Source organism: Cucurbitaria berberidis (assembly GCF_010015615.1).
Source record: "Cucurbitaria berberidis CBS 394.84 unplaced genomic scaffold K460scaffold_1, whole genome shotgun sequence".
NCBI classification, from domain to species: domain Eukaryota; kingdom Fungi; phylum Ascomycota; class Dothideomycetes; order Pleosporales; family Cucurbitariaceae; genus Cucurbitaria; species Cucurbitaria berberidis.
Window position 1 is genome coordinate 6038206 of NW_024468935.1, and position 18793 is coordinate 6056998.

General features: G+C 54.9%; 7 protein-coding genes across 7 annotated transcripts; 4 read left to right on the forward strand and 3 right to left on the reverse strand.

The window, feature by feature from the left end:
• Nucleotides 1–491: 491 nt before the first annotated feature.
• Nucleotides 492–1470, reverse strand: K460DRAFT_401781 (uncharacterized protein; the record flags this gene model as incomplete). The annotated part of the gene is made up of 2 exons (XM_040936455.1): nt 492–989; nt 1036–1470. 2 exons carry the CDS (start codon nt 1468–1470, stop codon nt 492–494), a joined length of 933 nt encoding a protein of 310 aa, XP_040794328.1.
• A 175-nt stretch (nt 1471–1645) lies between these two features.
• On the forward strand, nt 1646–5249 carry K460DRAFT_362513 (uncharacterized protein). Its single transcript, XM_040932657.1, has 8 exons — nt 1646–2252; nt 2366–2481; nt 2531–2549; nt 2600–2634; nt 2731–2824; nt 3680–3888; nt 4422–4562; nt 4809–5249. Exons 1-8 carry the CDS (start codon nt 1709–1711, stop codon nt 4923–4925), a joined length of 1275 nt encoding a protein of 424 aa, XP_040794329.1. The 5' UTR covers nt 1646–1708; the 3' UTR covers nt 4926–5249.
• A 1681-nt stretch (nt 5250–6930) lies between these two features.
• K460DRAFT_362517 (uncharacterized protein) lies at nt 6931–7800 on the forward strand. The gene has a single exon (XM_040932658.1). The coding sequence runs from the start codon at nt 7068–7070 to the stop codon at nt 7428–7430; it is 363 nt and encodes a 120-aa protein (XP_040794330.1). The 5' UTR covers nt 6931–7067; the 3' UTR covers nt 7431–7800.
• A 50-nt stretch (nt 7801–7850) lies between these two features.
• On the reverse strand, nt 7851–9244 carry K460DRAFT_391983 (uncharacterized protein; the record flags this gene model as incomplete). The annotated part of the gene is made up of 3 exons (XM_040935859.1): nt 7851–8522; nt 8660–8915; nt 9134–9244. 3 exons carry the CDS (start codon nt 9242–9244, stop codon nt 8197–8199), a joined length of 693 nt encoding a protein of 230 aa, XP_040794331.1. The 3' UTR covers nt 7851–8196.
• An 843-nt stretch (nt 9245–10087) lies between these two features.
• Nucleotides 10088–11491, forward strand: K460DRAFT_401783 (uncharacterized protein; the record flags this gene model as incomplete). The annotated part of the gene is made up of 3 exons (XM_040936456.1): nt 10088–10192; nt 10274–10534; nt 10592–11491. 3 exons carry the CDS (start codon nt 10088–10090, stop codon nt 11489–11491), a joined length of 1266 nt encoding a protein of 421 aa, XP_040794332.1.
• Nucleotides 11492–11902: 411 nt separating this feature from the next.
• K460DRAFT_40736 (uncharacterized protein) lies at nt 11903–13128 on the forward strand. Its single transcript, XM_040937064.1, has one exon. The coding sequence runs from the start codon at nt 12341–12343 to the stop codon at nt 13040–13042; it is 702 nt and encodes a 233-aa protein (XP_040794333.1). The 5' UTR covers nt 11903–12340; the 3' UTR covers nt 13043–13128.
• A 2013-nt stretch (nt 13129–15141) lies between these two features.
• Nucleotides 15142–18688, reverse strand: K460DRAFT_413289 (glycoside hydrolase family 3 protein). Its single transcript, XM_040937598.1, has 2 exons — nt 16519–18688; nt 15142–16469 (listed from the first exon to the last, which is right to left on the reverse strand). Exons 1-2 carry the CDS (start codon nt 18407–18409, stop codon nt 15403–15405), a joined length of 2958 nt encoding a protein of 985 aa, XP_040794334.1. The 5' UTR covers nt 18410–18688; the 3' UTR covers nt 15142–15402.
• Between the last annotated feature and the right edge of the window lie 105 nt (nt 18689–18793).

Consider the following 18793-nt stretch of genomic DNA (forward strand, 5'->3'; position numbering starts at 1 on the left):
GAATATGCAAAGTCGCCGGTATGCATCGGAGACATTTCCACGCTAAGGCTCCTATTGGCTGGAAGTGGTACACACCGAACAAAGCAGTGACCTAACTTGTGCGGATGGTATATGATATGAGTCAAATAGAATGCAAATGTTCTTGTACCGAGAATTGACCCGCTTCGGAGAGTGCTGTAAGCATGTGGTGTGAAGATGTGCTAGTAGAGTAAGCCAAAACCACCCGTCTTGCTTCGCCCCGCGCTAGCATCATTCCACGGCTAGGCTGGAGAGATGTTGCCGTTTCGGAGAGTTCACGTAGATGATTTGTTTGCGAAGGCGATGCATGGACAACGTCAAATTGAAGCCACAGGCTGCATCGCAATCGTTGATCTACGTGGGCCAATAATTGTCCAAATTCACCCGCAAGGAGACGGCAGTATGCTCGATTTCTGTACTCATGAGCACCATGGGCATTTGAGGGATGTCTTCCTACTATTTCGAGGTGTTTATTATTGCTGGAACATGCCATCGACATTGTCGGTATTGGTTGATCCGCACTCGGCAACAGTGTCCTCTTGAGAATTTCGATTCTTCAGTGCTCGTTGTCGCGCTAAGCCTTCCTCTTTTTTACGTATTTTTCGGGCATCTGCATCTTCCCAACCTGGTCTGGATACACCAGAGGCGGTTTGAGGATAGTACGACTCCAGCAAGGCCATGCGGAATCGTGCTATCCGTTCGGCGTTGATTTTAAATCGTTCATTCGCAATGCGGACCAATGTGGAGAGGTATTTCACATCAACAAGGGGAACGTTATGGCCCTCTTCATCATAATAGCCGATGATGGAATCGAACGAATATCCGGTTGAACGTACTGCTATCATGGGATTGGACTCTCCGCTCTTAGTCGACCCTAACGCCACAGCGCCGCTCTCACGGAAGCCGGCGGTCAAGGCTGCAGTGACTATGCGCTGGGCATGCGCCATAGATGCGCTCAATATATGGAGAATCTATATCACGTTAGATTGATTATATTTGATGTTGTCGTGAGCTTACCATCGGCTCGAATTTTAGGTGAATGTACCTGCATGATACACCAGGTGCTCTCTCCTCCTCAACTGTGATATTTTCCAACCCAAACATTGACATATAATTTGGGGGTGAGGATGAATTAGAGATATCGACCGCTGCGTGAGAAATAAACAGCCAGGTGCCTCCACCGCCCTTCCCTCCTGGCCCGGCGCGAGAGTCTTCACCTTCCGCGGCAGAGACATCACCCTCGATTTCCCCCTTTCGTCCTTCTAGAAACACACTGATTCTTCCGGAGCAGCTGCTGGTGGTGACGAGGCCTTCGAGGTCGTTGATCTCGCCAATCAGAGTACGAATTGGCTCGTCGATTGAGCCTTTTGGCGACAGATCGTGATACTCGCCCACGGGAGCATCAAGCTGTTCCAGGATCTTTTGCTTACGTGCCTCGAAGCGATTCGCCATTTTTGCAGTGTGTTAGATTCTTTGTACGTGTGCTGCGTTGAGGCGCGTGACAGCGCGATGGATTTTCGCGTCCCGCCGCGACTTCCACCCCTGCGACCTGCGTCATCAACTTTCGCGTTGGTCCCAAGGTGCTCAGTGCGCCAGCCTCTCACTCACAAAGCAAACGACCATCCCCCTCTGAGTCTCGATAAGGATCGCGAAAGCTCTACAGAACTAAGACGGCCAGCGCATCGAAAATATGCCTCGAAAAAAGACAAGGCCAACTTCCAGATCGGCATCCAGGAGCTCTTCTAAGCGCCCGGCCCCGGACACGCCTAATCGGCAATCTAAAAGAGCAAGAGGAGCGACAGTGAGGAAGTCGTATCTCGAGCCAGACACCGACACAGACGACACGACTGAAGACAAGGCTAAGGAAGTCTCGCCACCCACAGAGGGCGAGGATGAAGCGGTAGCCTCTGTCTACGAGGATCAAAGCGACAAGGAGCCATCGTCGGAATCAGACCACGACGAAACTGCCAGCGAGGCAGATACCAAAGCCAAGAAGTCCGCGCCGCGGGGACGCCCAGCAAAGCAGCATGTCCTTCCCTTACACAAGAAGCATGCCGACGAGAAGGACTTGTGGAAGCCAGGGGCGAAGCTTGCACCTGGCACGCAGCTCATTATCAAAAAGCCGAAGGCGAGAGACCCAGGCGACACGCCTTACGCGGATAACACGATCCATCCGAATACAATGTTGTTTCTGAAAGATCTTGCTACCAACAATGAGCGCCAATGGCTGAAGCGTAAGAGACTTTCCCCAATCAGCCTAAAGTATCTTTTCGAAGATGAGCTTGAAGACGTGCAACCGCAAACGGTAGCAGTGGCGTATATGAGCTGCATAATAACACGGTTACAGTGCATGATCCAGATTACAGAGTCGCTCTGCAGGACTTTACCACGTTTACGGAGAAGGTTTCCGAAAAGGTTATCGAGGCCGACGAGACCATACCTGAACTTCCGGTCAAAGATGTGGTGAGTACTGCAATCCAATCCCCGCCAGATTTAGTACTAACCAAGATAGATTTATCGAATCTATCGAGGTGAGGACGGGGACTAGGATTAGGGCCAGAGTCAAAGCTGACAGGATAAGACATCCGATTCTCGAAAGACCCAACACCATACAAGGTAAGCACTTGCTTAAGGAACACAAACCGCTAAATCATGCCCCCCTTCTATCTACTATTGATTGCATCCTCATACTACGTCCTAACAGCTGATCAGACGTATTTCTCCGCAGCCTGGTCCAGAACTGGGCGCAAGGGTCCATACGCACATTATTATGTGCAGATTCAACCAAATGGTGGAAGCTTTGTTGGTAAGTGCAATGTCCCCTTACTGTTCCGGACGCGCCTTTGCCTCTACATGAGCGAGTATGGGTCATGCTCGGATAGCTCTTACATGGTGGCCGTGTTACCTCTAGCCTTTGAAAGAGGTTTTCTCTGCAGGAGGACGCATGGAGGACGCATACGTACCCAACGATCGCCGACATGTGTTCAACGACAGACCAGGAAGACACATGACCTCTACGGATAGCGGAGTCTCGTGTTCGTCAATGCACGACGCGGTGACACAACTGCCACGCCAGTAACAGAACCGAACCCTAAGCTGGTGTCATTGGGCCAGCGATGCATCAGTCAACGCGCAAGGCTAATGCACAACATTATTGCGTCGCGGGCACCGAATGTCTATTCTGCCAAGCGTACGAGATCAACGAGTGTCTTGTCAGCGGTTGTGCAACAGAGTTGCACAACATCAAGCGCTTACTTCGTCTCTGAACACGGTCGGGTATCCGAGCTCCCGCTCAGCAGCAGCGATAGAATATCAAGGCGATACAGAGGCAAGACGCCCTTTACTGCGTCACGGCTGCCAATGGCGGGGGGTATGCTGGGCTCGGTGTAGCACTTCTCGGTTGCGACGTCGTCGTGATGCGCAACGGTTGTTGTATGACAAACCAGCGCCCCACCCGTTGCCGGATTGTACGAGCTCGTGGTACTTTGACGAAGGTCATTCCTACGTCTGCTAGCCCGCGACACTGCAGCAATGGGTAATCCCGCTTTGTCGCTATGTCCTTGGCCCACACGTCCACACTAACCCGATCGCATGCAACACGAGCTCGGCGTTTCCTGTTTATATCCTCCTCTCATGCAAGGGATTGCTAACCATAGAGAAGGTGGTGGGTATTTTCAACCCGACGCCCCTTCGCTCTCCAAGCTACGGCAGGACGTTGATCGCAAGCCACACAAGATCAAAGCCGTCTTGACCAATGCTGGCATTCGAAGAGAATTCTTGGGAGGCATCCCAGACGACGAGAAGAAGGCCGTGGATGCTTTTACAAGTCTGGCGACCAATCAAGCATCTGCTTTGAAGCGAAACCCTAAGGTCAGTTCAGTCGCGCCTCTCTTTCGGGCTTTACGGCACGCCATACCACCGCCAGTATCGAGTTCTCGTGTAGTGTATATGTGCGTCATGACAGTTTAGAGCATCAGAGCGTGTTCAAGAAAGTCTAAAATCTTGCGGACATTCGTCACCAGTGGATACGAAGAAGAGCGGCACGGTTCAACCGATTTGACACAGGAAGATCCTGGATTAGGACCCTCACGACATTGCTGCGCCCCCTGCGTGGCAATCAGCGACAGCCACTAAACCTTCAGGATGAAGCGGCGAATGTTCTGCGTCATGGAGGGTATTCGGCATCGACGCCGTTGCCCCGCTTGGGTTGTGTGGAGCTGAACACTCTTCCACTTGGAAGAGTTCCTGGCGCGGCGAGCAGTTTCCTTACAGTATATTCTCTTGAGGCGCATGATCTGCTGCAGCGATTGCAGTTGCAGGGAGTGGCGCTCCAGGCGGTTGTGTGACACTGTTGGACTACAGTGTTTAGAAGACATTATAATGCTGACAGATGCTACCTCCAGGGATACGACCACGATCACAAGGACATTAAACTCCTCCGACTCCGAAATTTCACCATTGGTAGAAAGCTTTTGGATGACGAAGTTGTCGGGCCCGAGGGCCTAGACCGAGTAGCTGAAGTCATTCTCAGTATGGTACCCTTTGTAAGTTGATATCTTGTCGTTACCCCACAGAGGTTCTGGGTTTCATTGGGTGGTGGTGGACGAGGGGCGAAGGGGATTGGGATATCCCTGTCTGAGAAAGCGGTGGAGCGAATGCTCTGCTGGCCACTTTGACTTTGGGTCTTGACACTACAGCAACTGGCGGCAGCTGGTGGCGGCAGAGGAGATTGTCAGTTGGGTTGACGAAGGCACACGTGTACGCCACAGGGCTAACCAGCCGTGCCGCAGATTACCTATCTGAACAGTGTTTGTATGCCCGATGAGGACACGTCAGGCTCGAGCAGCGAAGAAGGCGACGCGGAGAGCGACGACGACGGCGCCGCTGCAGAGGACGACGAGGATTGAGATGATTGTCGCCAGGCTATCAATGGATGTGGGGATTGGTGGACGAAGGGCGAGGGCAGTTGGGGGTGGCCTGACGAGGTGTTGGCCAGACGCGCGAAGGCGGCCATTGGAGGATTGCACGACGCGCGAGAGCGGCGGCAGTGGCGCTGAGTGGTTGCTCCAAGCGAGGAGGCATGCGATAGACCAAACAAGTTGTGCAGTAGCGCGGCGTGCCCGTCTTGGCCGCATGAGCTACGCATCACGTGAGCCTAGCGTCGGCGCCCCATGCAGTGCCCAGCCTTAGTCGATGCAGGCTGACGGAACAAGTAAAGACCTTCCGACACCCCCTGGCCCCAGTCCCCCAAGCTCCCAGCCCAACGCACTTCGGCCCGGCGCCTTTCTTAGCAGACCTTTCCTGTGGTTTGCGCACGGAACAGCCATGGCTTTGGCATGGCCGAGGCAGCTCAGCTCAGCGCAGCGCAGCGAACGAACACGACGCTCCATCATGACCACCGGCCAGGTTTGTATGCAATGCATGACTGCATCGATCCAACACTCTAGTCGATGACATTGCAGAAGCGCGGTACGGGGGTGTTCGGCGGCTGGTTTCGCACATTGGCAACCATCAGCTGCCCTCCACACAGCCCCATGTCCTCATTGTGACATGCTGTACAGCTCGCGTTAGGGTTACGGGCCGGGGCGCATTCGTCTGTTGTTTGGGTTGCATGGGTGCGCTCGCTGCCTCCCGCCTAATGCGTCCCAATCCACGGCCGTGTGCAATCAAAACACGACGGCTTCATCGACTTTTTGCCCGAGCCCGTTGAGTTGACGGCGGCAGTTTGCTGCGTCGGTCCACTTCGTGTGCAAGCAGGGGAGCGCAAAGTGGGCAGACAATGCTTTGGTGGCCATGAGCGATTCTGCGTCTGCGACAGTCAGACTCACGCGAACATGAAAGAAAAATGGGTCCAATGGCCAGCGTCATGCATCGCAGCGGCGTTGGTGGTAATTGTAGCCAGCCATGCTCAGACAGCGGTGTGTCTGTGAGGATGCGCATCCCCTTCTGTCGTTTCTCAACTTCGCAATCACACCGATGACGGCCTTGATCGCCTTACCTTTGGCGAATGAAGACCGCACAGGCTGACTTTGGGCTCCACTCTGGCTTGCAGCCCGCATAATCACCGCTGTCGACTCTGGAGAATTTACCGGTCTTCGTGATAAACGTCGGGCCGTTGCCAGTTCCACTTCCACTTCCAACTATAACCACGCGGAAATGCTACGCTCCGGTCGTTTCGAAATCCGCGCTTGACGACGACTTGTTCGGTCGCCTACGACGACTATAGGCAAACGTGATATAGCTGGCCACGGCAGTCAATTGTGGAGAAGGAAAGCAACCATTTGCCCGACCGGCCTCATGCAGTCCCTCCTACCATGCTACTGCAAGGACGGAATGCCTCGACATTCAAGTATGGCTGACCTGCGGTTTTGCGGCGCGACCAGTGTGTAGCAGGGCGCAACACGACGCGTGCTGCAATGCACAGACATCACAAGACTGACTACGCCTTGATTGCGAGAAGCAACACAGGCAACATCGGTGAGGGAGTGCATGTTTGCTTTGGCTATAGCCGCGCACTCGCTGTGACTGCCCGCCAGCTCTTCATCTATCCCACACTGGCAATGTGGCACAGCACCAGGCTTGGCTCGGAAGTTGGACGATATCTTCCCGCCTGAAATTCCCTCTTTTGATTCCATGTGCAGAAGGTTCGAGGGACGACACGGAATGCGCTCAAGCGACGATGGGTGACTCGCTGCCTACTTACCTACCGTCTTACCGCAGCACGCGTCTCCGCATTCTTCATCTATGCCATGCATAAACGGCGTTAGAAGCCCTTGCTAACCACCAGGCTCGTCAATCTAATACAACGGACAGATGCCGCTTTTCCACCATGCGTCCCGGCCCGCTGTTTCACCTGGTACCCATTTTAGGTGATCTCCGGGCAGTCGTTACGCGCTGCTCCGCACTTGGTTCACAGCTACGCCGCATGCCACGTACAAGCCATACAAGCCGCCCTTTTTGGTGCCATATTGTCGTCCATGTGCCGATGAAAGTCTTATCCGCTTGGACGGATAAACAGAGGGCGGCGGCTGAAGATCGCTACCCCACAAATGCACCACTCAGTCGGTGTAACAGTGGTCGCATCACATCAACGGGCATGGGGACGGCACTTTGGAGGGGTACAATACCAGGCAGGGCTACTACTTGCCATTGAGCTATATAGCCAAGCGTGGGCAGCCAACGCTTTGGCAGGGCGCGAGGCGTTTAGGCTGACTCCTTTCCAGACCGCTCACAGCATCTGCGCTCATCTATCGTGTGTGCTCGTGACTGCCTCGGATGTCGAAATGCGGTGTGGCAGACAATTAAATTACCATAGCAGCCATGTGCGATTGGCTGCAGTAGTCAGCCCGCTTCGTGCATTTTCCAATAATGAAGTGGGAAGTATGGCCGGGAAGCACGGCTCTGACCGGTAGCAGCCAGCACAGCACGTCCTGTGACCTGCTGAGCTCGCGAAAAAGCTTTTTCGTTCACGCATGCCATGGGACACACGTTGATTGAAGATTTACCCGTCGTTCCAGCGGCTGCAAGGCACAACGCCGAGCTGGGAAGCTGGTGAATGGATTGTCGAATAAAGCAGAAGGGGGGCGGGCTATGATTGGGTGAATTTAATTTGTTTGAACCTGGGCGGTGGAACGCCCAGGTGTGAGTGATGAGTCTACGGCCCGCCCGCCCCAATCTGAGGGCAGAACGAAGAGCGGACGTTTTGCGGTTTGTAGCAATGGACGTCCCAGGGGGGGGGGAAATGAGGGCTAGTAAGATTGTTGCCAAAAAATACAAGTACCGAGGCTGGATGCGGCATGATGAGCGTGTCGCTATTCTCCATTGCTGGCGGTGCGCACATCCGCACATGTCCGAGAGTCGTCACGCAGCGGGCCAGCCGGCACCGCCACAGGGTATATACGATGCATGATGGTGTCTTGGGTCGCTTTCTGTCGGTCCAGGAAGCGCGGGCGAATCATGGTGCGAATCACGCTTGTTACCATGGGTAGAGCAGTTCGCCAGGCTGAGCCGGCGCAAGGGAGGGATTGATGAACGATGTGAGATTGCGGGCTGTGATTTGAGGACGAAAGTGGGTTGCGTCGCATGCTACCCGTTTTACACGAAGCACATAGCAGCTGATGAGACGGTTGCAAACTTGGACGCGACAAACGCACGGCGGGTCAGCGTCGGCTCTATTACTCAGGACTTGTTGGGCGGAGGGCGCGCGCAATGCAGTGTGCTGCTGCTGCGACTACTACTACTGCTGATGCTGCTGCTTGCTGCGACGGAACGGTTCTCCCGCCGCAAGACATCGGCGCTCCCGCTTTCCTGTGATGACAGTGCCCCGCTGACGGAGGATTTGCCTGGCTGATATCGCCGATTCGCACTGGTGGCAGATGGTACCAGCCATGGACTAGCGAAGGGGCGGCACGTTACTGGTTGGGAACGGTTACACACCAACAACCAGGACAAGGTTCGTGAGGTGGGCTCTTGGAGCAGGAATGACGGATGCAAGAGGGGGCCAACTGGCCTATCATACAGTGCAGCAGAGGAAGGCCGACGACGGGACAGGCTGTCCCTGTCGTGGGAGGGAAAATGTCGAGTCAGTCGGGACGTGCGGGTTTCTGTCCAGGTCGTGTGTGCGCGGACAGAGGAGGCTCACCGGACGGAGAGCTTGGCTTGCTCGTGCCGTGGGCCATGATGATTATGATGATGGAAGAAGGGTGGGCGCAGGGTAGTGCAAAGGATGCATGCGAGGCATGGCGGGCATGGGCAGCGACGTCGACCGTGGCACTACAGGTATAGAGTGCTTCCTTGCATGGGAATGGCTTTGAGGGAGAGTTGAGAGTTGAAGACTTGGAGACTTGGAGACTTGGAGACTTGGAGGTTAGGAAGACTTGAAGACGACATGGAAGAGCCTGGTGGTATAGTAGTATAGAGCAAGACAAATTAATTAAAGGCTCGCAGATCACACGCGAGCGGCAGTACCCGAGCTTCTTGGCGACTCATTCGTGGACTGGAGGGCTTGAAAGCTGAGAACCGGCCCGCAGCAAACGCCATGCAGAGACCAGCGCGACCCCAGCACACAAGTCATCCGCCGCCGCCCCCCAGCCCAGGGCCGTAAGGGGCTGCCCACCGGGTGGTACAGAGCCCGCGCCTGCGTGTGTGTGCCTGTCCGACGGTTGCGCCGCTTGTAGACAGACAGACAGACAGACAGACAGACGCACGCGGTAATGGGACTGTCCATTCACTCTCCACTCTCCACCCTCTTGACCGCGTATGCTCGACCGACTGGACTCACTAGACTACTAGCTTCTGTCAGCGAACTCTTTGTCCTGCTGGATTCGTCGTGTGCCCCTAGTCCATCCAAGAGAGCGGAGGGGGGTTAAGGCGGCAGAGCATGCACTGTGCCCTTCCTTTGTACCGCCCAACGCGCTAATTCGAGGCTCGATCCGTCGCCGTCCTTCTCTTGCATGGGGGGGTTGTGTGTAGGGTGAAGGGCTTGCAGGGATCAAGCCGCCATGCTGGCCAGCGCGGCGAGAAGGTTTGACTCTCATGGGGGGCGCTGCGGTGGGTGGGCACTGGGTAGTAGTAGTATAGTAATAGCGGCCACCATCCCGCTCCAACCTGAATCTCCTTTTCGCTTCCACGCTCTTGGGTCCTCCTCCACGCGCTTCGAGAAGCCTTTCACTCCACAGCCCATTCTTCCACAGCTCTGTTCTTGTCTGTCTCGACTCTACACACCCACACCCTCCCTCCCTCCCTCACCGGCCTCACCTCCTCCTCCCCGTCCACCCCCCCTCCCCTCGCGCCAAACCACCCGCGCCCTGCACACTTGCCTCAATTCACTGCCGCAGCCGTCGTTGCGGCCCGCCAGTATTTGTGACACCTCACCCGCCCCAGAAGCTCTCCCGCCACCCACACGGCCAATCTTTGTCCAATCTTTGTCCAAAGCGGCTGTCCACGGCGTTGGACTGGTTCATGACGGCGTGACAGCACCACGTTGCGCCCGGGATTCAATAATCAATCATTACACTACTGCGCCGCCAACCAACTTGTCACGTCCTCCTCCTCCTCCTCCTCTGCGACCATGTTCCCTCACCAGCAGGGCGCCCAAGGCCAGATGCCCACCCATTGGCAGCCGCCAACCTCACAGCACCCCCCCAACGGTGCCTATGTCGTCCCGCCCCAGCATGTAAGTCGCCTGCCCGCCACTCGTCACCGCCCTGACAGCCAGACCACACTCGCCGCTGACACTTGACGTCAATCCCATTAGATGAACACGACGCTCCCTCCTCCTCCCCCCCAAGAGCCACGACCAGACATGCAACACGCCCAGTACCAACAGCAGCAGCAGCAACAGCAGCAGCCATATCGCCTGCCCGGCCCCAACGAGTGGACTCGCGGTCCTCCTCCTCCAGACCCATATCGCCAGCAAGGCCCTCCACCGCCCCACTATGTCCAGCAGCAGCACCACCAGCCGCCAGCGCCCCGCCAGCGCACTGCCATTGCCTGCCGTTACTGCCGTCGACGCAAGGTAGGTTGAAACCGACCACTCCCTCCCGCGCTCACTCACTCATTCATTCACTCCTAGATCCGATGCTCTGGCTTCGAGGCCACCGAGGACGGCCGCTGCTCAAACTGCATGCGGTTCAACCAAGACTGCATCTTCACCCCCGTCTCGGCCCAGACGCAGGCCTTTGTTCCTGCGCATACCGTCTGGCGTGGCGTCGGACAGCCTCCCCCCATGTATGGCGCCTACGGGCAGCCCCTTCCACCCGCGAACCAGGCAGAGCCATATGGCCAGCCAGGTCGCCCCCCGCCATCGCTGCAGCAGCAGCAGCAGCAGCAACAACAACAGCAACAGCAGCAACAGCAGCAGTATCTGCCTAGCCCCACTGCAGGTCCGTACCCAGTTCATCCTGACTATGGTCCGCCCAGTGCTGCTCCCCAAGATGAGGGAATCCGTGACTCGCTGAGTGGTAGGAAGAGGCCCCATCCAGAGCCTCATACTCCTACCCTGCCACCGCCAATGCCTGGCACAGCGTCACTCCCTTTTCGAGGAGGCACGGGTCCAGACTATGCCTATCCAGAGCCAATTCCTCTAACTCCTGGTGCTGCTACAGCTGCCCCTCCCGCGCCCTACGCCTCGGGCCCGCCACCACCCCAACCCTACTATGCCACACAACCTCCGCGTCAAGGCTCTCCCCAGAGCGCATATCGCTATGACCCAAGCCGCACCTCTTCGTCGCCGCAATCGCAAGCACCCACCACCCCGGGTGCCCCGCCCACCCCTTATTACAGCGCTCCTCCACAACAGCCCGGTGCGCTGCAGCCACCTCCCCCTCGAAGTGACGGCAGGACTCCGCCGCCTTCTACCTCTGCCCCGAGCAGACCGAGCATGCGCATTAATGACCTCGTCACCGATAACGGAAACGGACGCAGCTCCACCGACTCGTCCATGCTGAACATGCTCAACCGCCGACCCATGTAAACTCCTCCCCCTAATGAAACGACGGGATATGCTCCGAAGCTGGCCTTTTCAGGAGCGATTTACAAGTCCGGCGAAGCAAAGCAACAAATTCGTCCCCTTGTGCTTCTCGGTCACCTTTTCATTTCTCTGTACAACTGTTTCTTTCATCACAATCGCAATGCCCTGCTTCTTGCGAGGAGTTATGGCTGGCAACAGCGTCTTTCTGGGGTGGAATTGTGAACTTTATAGGGACAAAGAGCATGGGTCGATTTTCCTTTTTTTAATATTCGCACACGCTGTCTCTCCCGGGCCCGTTTTTTCCATCTCGTGTGGCGTCGACGCTGTCGAAATCCAAAACACACCAAACCAGTCTGGATACCTTTGGTTTTGCGGTTTCGCGGAAGCTCGACGCAAAACAAAAGCCACGATTTTCCTTGCGAGAATGTCTCATATCTACCGTCGGTGGCAAGCGCTCAATCTACGTTTTCTTTTTCTACAGTAAACTGGGTGGTGTCCTGTCTTTTCCAGCAATACTAGAACTGGGGTTGCATAACGGAGGTGCTTTGTATACCATTGCACGCGCGGGTTTAGGGCCCAGCACGGTGCTTCACTGCATTTGGCTGGGTAGTGGTTGTTTGTGCTTTTTATCCCGTTTTCCCTCGTCCATTTTCTTGTCTTTTACAGAAGTACGGCGCAATATCTCCCTCTCCCTGTCCCTACCGCGATCCGTACTTGGTCAATCTACTTGGGGAATCACTGGATTTTTGGGCGGCAATCTGATTAAACTTTTTTGTAACGCAAACGCACGCTGCGGACCATGGGGTCTATTTTGGATAACTAGTTAAATTGAAGAGCTGTTGATGGTGTAGAATGTCTCATCCCGTCGTTTCACAATTAGTTTCTCTCTTCCCACCAGCTCAGCCCGGTATAAGGTACGAATTGAGCATGCTCACCGAGCGCGTCCTCATCACCGCTCCGCCATCTCTTCCTAATCGGGTGGGCGTTGGACTTGAGAGTCCGGCCAACAAAGGCCAAGAAGAAACCGTTCATGCACAACAGCATCATCACGCAGGGCACAGGAAAAAAATGGCACACACACACGGGAGGGGCCACGACGCCAACGGCACTCGACAGGACTGTCAAAAGCTGCTTCCGTCTTCTTCGTCTTTCGTCTCTCTCTCTCTCTCTCTGAGAATCCGCACTATTGAATTTCTCCCTCTCAACCATGGTTCAGTACCCTGTTTTTCCCTGTTCTACGGCGCCGCTACGGACCGATGCGAGGGTCAGAGAACAAAGGAAATTTTTTTTTCTCTCGTTCCCTTTCTTTCGCTCCGGTCCTGGCTAGGGCCCGCCGGCTGCCTTTCGGGGAAAGGGCCATGGCCGAGGAGATGGGATGGGATGGGAAGGGGAAGGGTAGGGGAGGAGCGGGCCCGCCGCCGAGTCGGTACCCCTGGTGCATTTTTAGGGTACCACTGTTTGTATCATGGATGGGCGAGGTACGTACCGGATGAAGGGTCAGGGAGTGGTGATTACAATTTGGACGCGTCTGGAATTTGGAGGGGAGCGGTGTAGGTAGGTAAGTAGGTAGGTGAGGAGTTGGAGGGGAGATGAGATGCAGTGTGAAAGACCAGTGTTTCTCGACACGTCTGAGAGAAGTCTGCTGAGGACACCATTCTAGGCCGTGTTGACCTTCCACTCACTCTTCTTTCTCAGTTGAAGATGGCCATGGTTCGCTTTCTCGGCAAATGCCAATAGTTCCCCCCCTTGCGTGCGTGCCGGCGTGCGCCCGGCAGCCAGGCAAGACGGTGCGCACCCACCCACCCATCCACTCACCACATGGTATTAAGAGGGGACACGGTCGAAGCGGACTCTCGCTGACGGCAGGTCCCAGGTCCCAGATTGCCCCCTCCCTGTGCCTGGGCAGTTTGAGCTGATCTGTCTTCCCCTCGTACCTAGCCACTGGCACCATTGTGTCAAATCAAGCATGTCAAGCAAGCCAAGTGAGCCGCTCCCTTTTTCGGTACGTTACCTTGGGTCAGTCAGTCCCTCACTCGGTCGGACCGGTCTGCCCTGCCCTGTACTGTACATTCCCATCTGCAGCGTCAGTCAGTGGATAGTGACAAAACCGCCGACTCCGCACTTTCCAGTGAGCCGAAAATTCGGGCGTGCCGCGTGACTAACTGTCCCGGTAGACACAGTACAGTAGTAAAAGGGCCCTGACCAACCTAGGAACTTACTCGTGAACGAACGCGTGTCCGTTCTGTGCTGTGTCAGTGTTAGTTTCAATTCTCATCAGCTAAGTTGGGGCAATTTTAAACCCTGCGAATCTAATAGGGGGCACTTGTTCCGTTCCTTGTTGCAGGCTAAGGCCTTAGTGTACCGTTGTTTGTATGCATGCCTCACGGACGCAGGACGGCGGGGGGTCGTGGGCCTTTTTAGTGTACCAGGCTTTTTTCTTTGGGTTGCGGGTGCGCTGGTGAGGTGGGTATGTGTGTGCGTGCGCTGTCAGACTGTCATGTCACGGCAAGTCATGGCAAGTCTGTCTGTTTGTCTGTCTGTCTGTCTATCTGTCAGCGGGCGCGCCCTTGATTAGTGTGTATCTGTGCCGATGTTCGCTCGCACAGAGGGGAGCTAGCGGTACGAGCAAGGCAAGGCAGGCAGGCCAGGCTAGGTAATGGAAGGTACCTAGTACCCAGTCAGCCCGGCAGAGGAGGATGCCGTTTTCGCCTCGTGAGTGGTGGATGGGCGACAGAGCGAAGGAGAGCTAAGACAGGGATGAGGACTTGAAGTGCACGCGAGTTGGAAGAGCGAATGGAGAGGTCGGCGAAGGTCAGAACGGGTCGGGGAGGAAGGTGGTCGGGTGGGTAAAACGGAAGTGTGCGTTGCTTGGTAAAAGCAGCGAGGCCACTGAGTCGAGGGAATGGGAGTGGAGTGGCTTGATTTCTCACCTTGACAGGGCAGGAGGAGTTTTCCGCATCGGAGTATTCATCGCTGATGGTGGGAGATACACCGATGAAGTCAAGAGATTGGATGCTAGCTTCTCAGCACTTTTAATGGGAGGGTTGTTCACTTGAGTACGAGCCCCCTATTGGGAGAATGAGTCAGTGAAGAACAGGTCTGCAAACGATGACGACCATCACGTCTAGCTAGGACGGCATGATTATACCGATCTCTGTAACAAGGGCAAAGAGAGAGCGCTGAAGGATGCTTCTACAACTGAGTTAATCAACACTGACTAGATAGCACCCATAGTCACTACTGACTGCACCTTTACACGACAGTGAAAAGATTAGATACCTATTGCAGCCCAGCCCAGCCCAGCCCAGCCCAGCCTATTAATATAGTACATAACACGCCAGTACCCTTCAATATGTGCTAACAGGAAGGAGATTGATGTTTCGAATATGTTAATAGGTCGAAAATATTATTATATTATCTCCCTTAGCATTTACACTGCACTGTACAGCACTACACACTACAGACACTTGCTAATGTGGCAAGTACCCAGTTCCAGTACCCTCGTGATCAAAGGCTTAACATGTTACCGTATAGTATAGTTTGGTTGTCGTGTGTTTTACTTCTTTCGTCTTTTTCCCTTTATTTGTCGTGGGGGAATAACATCACATTGTAGGCCTAAAAACATTAAGCACCAAGGTATCTGAGAAGAATAAGGGACATGAGCCATTTAAAAGGATGGGCAGTACAATTCACCCGCCCGTTATTTTATGCATGTACATCTCACTCGCCGTCTATAGAAGAAATCACAGATCGAGAGGAGAGAAATCCAAACATGTACAACCGACAGTAGAGCTTCATAAGAAAGAGGAAACATATGCACAGTACAGAGAATTTATATCCAAGGTATCCTCCTTAAAACGCCCAACACCACCCTTCATTCTCTTCCAACCACCAACTATTCAGTCTTCATCCCGCTACCACGTCCCCTGCAACGGCAAGTTTCTACTCGAAAAACCAACTCGAATATCAAACTCGCCCTGCGGCAACACCCAATTCTGCCTCCTGACATCCCAATAACTCAAATCCCTCCTCGTTACCTCAAACGTCACTAGGTGCCCACCACCGCCAATGCTATTCTCCTGTTCCTGCGCCGCGTCTACATGCACCTTTTCAAAGCCCCTCAACACTCTAACAGGGAAGTCGACAGGCTCACCAGTCTCGTGGTCTTTGTAGTTTGGAGGGAAGGCAATGTATAGCTGCACAACGGTCGATCCATCTACGAGGCCTATGTTGGATACCGATGCAGACACGGTGACGAGTGTGGTGTAGAGGTCTGGGTTGCCTCCTGGGCCGCCTCCTGCGTCGCTGAGCGGACTTTGTACTTGCGAAGTTATGACGTCTGGTTTCTCGATGTCGTCGGTTGAGTCGAGCCAAGGGTAGATGTACCTCTCCACTTTATGCCAGCCCTCTGGGAACAGGGCGGATTTCGCGTCTGGGATTTCGGTTGAGAAGGAAGGCGGCGTGAGGCCGGCGGGTCGTGGAGCGGGCAGCGGATTTCTGTTCCCTTTTCCACTGATAACGAGAGACGAGAGCTTGAACTGCGTGTACGACAGCCCATACCCGAATTCGTAGCGTGGAGTGATGTCTTGCTTGTCGAAGTGGCGGTAATCAATGTACAGCCCTTCCGAGAAGTTCTGCTGTGGAGAGAGGCCCTCTGACGGGCTTGGAAGGTACTTTATTTTACTGCCGGGACCGTAGTCATCCTCCTTCTTCGCGATCGTATATGGTAGGCGCCCGGAGGGGTTTACGTCTCCGAAAAGGATGTCGACGATTGCATTGCCGGACTCTGTTCCGGGCAGGTTGGCGATGATGACGGCTTTGATGTTCGTGATGTTGATGAAATTTTCTAGGATGACTGGCCCAACAGTGTGAATGACAACAACGACATCGCCCTTGCCGTCTCCACAGCCCTTAGAGACCTCCCGGATGAGTTTGTCTCCCCCCTTTTGGAGGTTGAGATCATTCCTGTCGCCGCGAATACCTGGAAGCTGGTTAGTCTAGTTCACGGCGGGCGTTGTCAAGTCACTTACTTCCATAGTGCTCGTATCCTTCGCCGGCATCAGAATTGGCAAAGACAATGCAAAGATCCTGATCCTCCAAGATCTCCTTCTCGCTCGGAAGGTCGTTCTCCAGCCAGTCAGTAACGTAGACGGTCTTGTTGTCGAAAGCATCCCGTATGGCAGACACTGGTTCGACCAGATATGTAAAATTCACGGCACCCGAGCCCCAGCCCGAGGCCAGTGTTCCATCGTTACAACTCTGATCGGAGCAGTGGTTGAGGCCCTCGTGAGGCAGGCGTGCGTCTTCACCGAAGACGCCGACACGATATTTGGTTCGTTGCGTGTTGTTTTGCCCCGTTTTCCAACCCTTGCGGTCTAGTGGTAAGAGCTTGCCCTCATTCTTTACCAAAACTGTGCCTTCAGCAGCGATGCGACGGACCAGGTGTCCATGTGCGTCTTTTCCTTTGCCTTGAACGTCGACGAATTTATTCACCACTCCCATGGAATGATCCGATGGGCTCCCTTCATGCAGCTTGCCGATTCGGTCGTTGGTCCAAGAGGAGAAATTCGGGCCTAATCCATCCCATTTATCTTGTCCGACTTGATACCACGAAGCCACAACGCGGGTCACCATATCGTCGAGGCGGTCGATAGGGACGCTGCCATTCAGAATAGCCCTGGTCAGCTCGGCACCCCAGAGACTGTCTCCCTTGGCCCACCGAAGGCCATCGCCAGGCATGGTCATGTCGAGCCCGGCAAGAGCACTCGCAACACCGGCCCGTTGCGCCAACCAATCGCTCTGCACGAAGCCCTGGAAGCCGAGTTCATCTTTCAAAATGCCGTTAAGCAACTTACTGTTTTGACAAGCGTACGAACTATTGACCTGATTGTACGAGCACATGATGCTCGCGACACCAGCCCTGATAGAATCCGCAAACGGCCACGCATAAATCTCATGCAGCGTGCGATCATCTACGTTGCTCGAGATGGCGTTCGGGATACCCCATTCCCATGCCTGCCTGAAGTGTTCTTGTTCGTTTAGCAGGTAATGCTTCGCCGTGGCCATGATACCCTCATCTTGAATGCCCTTGATAGTCTGAGCAGCGGCGATGCCCTGGAGTACCGGGTCCGAGCCAAATCCCTCCCAATTGCGACCACCAGCTGGCATTCGCCCAAGAGGGCCCATTGCAGGACCGAGGAGCACATTGACGCCCTTTAGGCGTGCCTCTCTGCCGTGTGCTTTGCCGCGCAGATACATCAACTCCTTGCTCCATGTCGCTCCTACAGTAATGCCAGCAGGAAACGCGGTGATGTTGTCCGCGAACCGAATCCCCAGTGGTCCGTCCTGCAGACACAGACTCGGGAACTTCAACCTGGGCACCGCGCCGTTGTTGCCAACACACATGTCCATGCTCCACCCCGTCCCTGTTGTGACATTGACCTTCTCCGGCAGCGTCATCTGTTTCACCAGCTCGGCCGCCTTCTTATAGCTTGTTTCCCATGTCTTATCAGTCCCACCCTTCGGCGTAGGGTACCATGGCGGACTTAATCCATCTTTTGGCACGGTCGCTCTCCAGGCCCATATGCCACCTGAAGCGAGCAGGAGTACGACGGCGGCAATGAAGGTGAGCAACCAGCAGCACCACCGTCCTGGCGCGCATCTGCTCTTTCGCCGCGAAAGTAGCCCTGGGGCTGTAGATTCTGGGTCTTTGTACGACGCTTTTCGAACTTTGAGGTCACCTGCGCTCTTCTTGCGCTTTAGTTTGCTGTCGAAAGCTAGGGGATCATCCTCTTCAAGGTCCTCCAGCGTGAAATTCGAGTCCGAGGAGAAGCGTGTCGGTGTATCGAGGTCATCTTCGACGGGCGCATCAAGGCGGGCGTACTTGCCGCGGCGCAGCTCGTGGGATTCATAGCGTGGCATCGTGGCCTCTTAGTTTGCTAGACGCGCGATAATGATGCTAAAAGGAAGAAATGTACTGTGGTAAGCTTGTAAACAATAGACGTCCCGCAACGGCGCGAGCTTAGAGCTCTACTTGTACGGGTGCTAAGACCGAATCATGAGTCTAGTTCGTCAGCCGCGTTCGCAGCAATCAGCCGGCAACTGGCGAACAGGATACGACGGCACGGAAGAAGATTTGAGCTGAAGTAGGACGAGGGAGCACAGTAGTTGTCGTGGTTCGAGAAGTGCACCGAAAGGGCCTCAGGGATGCCATGCCCTCGTTCCTGTCGATCATGGACGCGGAGGTCGGGGCGCCACTCCCGCCTTGGCCGCCACGCGGATATCAGTCGCTTGTTACACGCGCTG